The sequence below is a fragment of the Solanum pennellii genome, chromosome 4 (genome assembly GCF_001406875.1).
Source record: "Solanum pennellii chromosome 4, SPENNV200".
Lineage (NCBI taxonomy): Eukaryota > Viridiplantae > Streptophyta > Magnoliopsida > Solanales > Solanaceae > Solanum > Solanum pennellii.
The window spans coordinates 5,011,168-5,015,054 of record NC_028640.1 but is presented as its reverse complement, the minus strand read 5'-3'; the positions used below and the strand labels follow the sequence as shown (position 1 = coordinate 5,015,054).

The window sequence follows — 3,887 nt, the reverse complement described above, 5'->3', positions numbered from 1 at the left end:
AATTTATACATTTACTAATTACGTAAAAAGTTATATAAGTCACAATAATTGACAATGCAAAAAAGATATATAAAAAATTTACGATCTAAGATAAACTTATTTGAATTTCAAAATTTCACATAAATTGAGATGAAGGAAATAAATATAATTTATTTATTTTTTGATAAAATCACTTTTCTCTTAAAATAATAATTTTTCATATTAATCAAGGATATGATGGAACATTTATGATCATTCATTCTTAACTAAATATCTCGAACATTAAAAATTTCCGACAAAATTTGGCTCATCGAAAGCTTTTCCAAGAGACATTCCATTGAGAATCCCACATTTTCGACATGCATCCTTTGGAGATTCATGTGTTCATAAATCATAGCAATAATATTGAATATAGACACAATTAATTCTCTGATAGAGAGCGTTTTTTTCTTTAGAATAATCGAATCGATGAATTCTGAACACCACATGAACTATACATAACTATACACATGTAGTGAGTGAGTGACAATGAAAACAAAATAGAAGCAATTTTTATGTACAAACAAGTAGAAGAATAATAATTCTAATTAGAGGAAGTACTCATCAAAAGTTCATCTAACAATTCAGCACCCAAATCTTCAAAAACCAAAACATTTCTCTTCTTCCTATTTCTCTTATGTTTAACACGTCTCATTTTATTTGTTGCCTTTAAAACAGCAGCTGGTGAAATCCCATCTTCACAAATATACTTAATATTTTCAAGTGATTCTCTTACTTTGTCCATTGGAAAATTTAAAAGTGCCAATGGACCTCTCATTGTAAGTGCAGCTTGATCATACGCTAAAGCAGCTTCTTCACAAGTATTAAATGTTCCTAACCAAACCCTAATCCCATTTCTTGTTGAATCCCTTATTTCCGCTGCATATTTTCCCCATGGTCTCTTTCTAACTCCTATGTAGTGTTTGGTGGAGTTATTCTTATCATGGTGATGAGACGTGACCTCGTCGATTTCATGATGATTATTGCTTTCTTTAGAGGAATTCGTATCGTTTGAGGATGAACAACTTCTTGGTAATTGATGTAGGTTGGAGGAGGAAACTTCCCATCTATAACTTTCGTTCGAGGTTAAGAATGAAGAAGTACTTTCTGGTAGAAAATGATCGTTGTTTTGGTCGATATTAGTCAAATATTCATCTAAGAAATGTTGATCATCATTCCATGGTAATGATGATTGATCTTGGAAGAAATTGAAATTTGGATATTGAGTTTTAGGGGATGAAAATTCCATTTTATATGATAAGAAATTGGATATTATTGGTGTTTGGGATGTTAATAAGAGTCTAAAAAAAAATCTTGGATAACTAGGTTTATATAGAAGGTACATTGGATGAGGAAGGGGAGATCACAAAAATATGTTAATTGTTGTAACAAGTTATGAAATTTATTTATTGATGATGGACCATTATTATATGTGGACATGACAATTTCAATATTTGTTCAAATACTTTTCCCACTTCCTATCTTGACTTGACTTGATCCAAAACACCTCAAAGTCTTCCTCATAAAGAATCAATAATTATAATAAATTGGATTAGAAAGAAGTGTCATATTCATCCTTTTGCAAAAGCATAAAAAATTTAAAATTTAAACTTCTACATGTCGATAACGTAAATGTTCTTCCAAAACAAATAATAACAATAATAATAATAGTTTTTTATGAAGGATTTCGAAAGACTGATGAATATATAACTTTTATTTCTATTTCATAAAAATAGTGAAAAAGATATAACAAATCCTCGACTCAGTTACAAATATTCTTTTAGACTTAATATTATTTTTTAACATATAACTTATTTATGTAAAATCAAGAAATTCACTTATAACTAACTATGAGTAATGCTTAAATATTTTATAATAGTCAATATATATTACTCCATTACATTTTAAATTCTAAAAAAATGTACAGGGTAGGGGGCAGATGTAAACCCAAAGAGAATACACCTAATTATCAAGAATTTAGTGTCATGATTGTACTAAATTGGCATATTGTCCAAGTGGCAACATTTAAATGTTCATATTTTAAGATGAAAAACTCATGAAATATCTAGAATGGAAGCTTTGATTATTTCACGTACCGATATTTATATCGAATTAATTAATATATGATACATATTTTTTATAATATTATTATCTCTATTTTACATGTACATATTCTCAATAAGTTATATTTAATTATCATAAATTAATATATTTTAGCAAAAATATCAGATGTTAATAAGTTTTTATGCTTCATTAGTTATATATGAAATTTGTTTAATTTTTTTTTTTAAAAAAAAGATAACAAAATGGTCTCTTTCATTCAATTGAAGATATTTGAAGCAAATCGAGAGTGTTTTCCCATTTATTATTGCAAAGAATTAAGCAACTGCCACCTTGCAAAAAAAAAAAGAGACTAATATAAATTAAAAGGTTACCGTCGAAGTGAATACTATAATTTTAATTTAAGTGATGTATTTATATTAAGAATATTATTATTATACATATAAAACTTTAACTTCAAATTCAATACATTATTAACATCTTATATTGCTTTATTAAAATTAAATCCTATAAAATTTTAAATTTTGAGTTCGTTTTTTATTTATATATAATGTTTCTTTAATATTTTTTTTTATCCTATTGTAATTTGATTACGTGTTGATTGAAGCATTTGTAAATTGTAATGACTTTGACATATTAGTTGTTCTCCATCGTTAAATGTTTATATATCATTTTCATATGTCTAGTCAATTAATAATGAATAAATTATTGTCCTTTTCTTTTTCAATAAACATACTTGTCATGGCAAGGGTTTAGGAAATTACCAATAAGAATTGCAGTAGAATGATATCGAGTGTTAAAGCGGTAAGTATTTTTTATTTTTAATTAAAAAATTTTAAATTTGAATATTGAGTAAATTTATATACGTAATTTAAATTTAATTGAGTTCCAATCAAAATACTTAATATCAACTAGCTAAAAACAGATAAGAAATTTAGAACTCATTGAAAGAACATCATTAACTTTTAATTTTTCTTCTATGTTCGTTCTTGAATTATCATATCCTAGCTTCTGATCATTTTTAAAAAAAAAATATTTTTATGAACCGAATAATTCTTAAAGATAAATGACGCACAATTTGAAATCGATCCAAATAACCACTAATTACAGTTGATGGAATTTTAATTGAAACTATTCATAAAAAAAGTCGTCTGAAGCTCCACACCTTTTCTATATAATTGAATAACCATAACAAAGTTTCTCTAGTGCCATTATAAAATTAAGACTTTTTCTACGAGGAAAGAAAGAACATGTGGATCCTCTTTATGAATACTGTTAAAGAATGACAAAAGTCTCACATTAGTGGTTAATGATATGGGTGGACTCCTTAATAAGGCTTAGGTAATCCTTCTTCCTTTGAGCTAGCTTTTAGGGTGTGAGTTAGGCCTAAGATCTAATTTTACATGGTATCAGAGCAGGATCCGTATCACCTGATGTTGGTACCCCCAAAATCAAAATTGCCCACGCACCAGATTTAAGCACTGGACGTGAGGAGGGGTGTTAAAGAATGACAAAAGTCCCACATCGGTGGTTAATGAGATAGGTGGACTCTTTAATAAGGCTTAGGCCCTAGAGTGAGTTTTTTTTGTGGAATTTAGGATTTATATTGTAGTTGATTGATGCAAATTCTAATCCCATTATTTGACAATTTTGAGTGCGATAAAAAAGGAATAAGACCTGAAATGCGTAAGTCGAAAGAATATATCGTCTTTACGTAAATGCACCCTGTTCTATCTTAAATTGTTAAAAAAAAGTGAACCGACAACAATAAAATAAAAAAAAAGGTTCCTTTTTATTGGAGGATAGAT

General features: G+C 27.6%; 1 protein-coding gene across 1 annotated transcript; it reads right to left on the bottom strand.

Moving 5' to 3' along the window:
- Positions 1-400: 400 nt before the first annotated feature.
- Positions 401-1,399, bottom strand: LOC107017200 (ethylene-responsive transcription factor 1B-like). The gene has a single exon (XM_015217472.2). It carries the CDS (start codon positions 1,361-1,363, stop codon positions 563-565), a length of 801 nt encoding a protein of 266 aa, XP_015072958.1. The 5' UTR covers positions 1,364-1,399; the 3' UTR covers positions 401-562.
- Positions 1,400-3,887: the final 2,488 nt, after the last annotated feature.

Coding starts and splice junctions, on each gene's coding strand:
- LOC107017200 (XM_015217472.2), bottom strand. CDS start 1,363: ATGTACCTTCTATATAAACCTAGTTATCCAAGATTTTTTTTTAGACTC.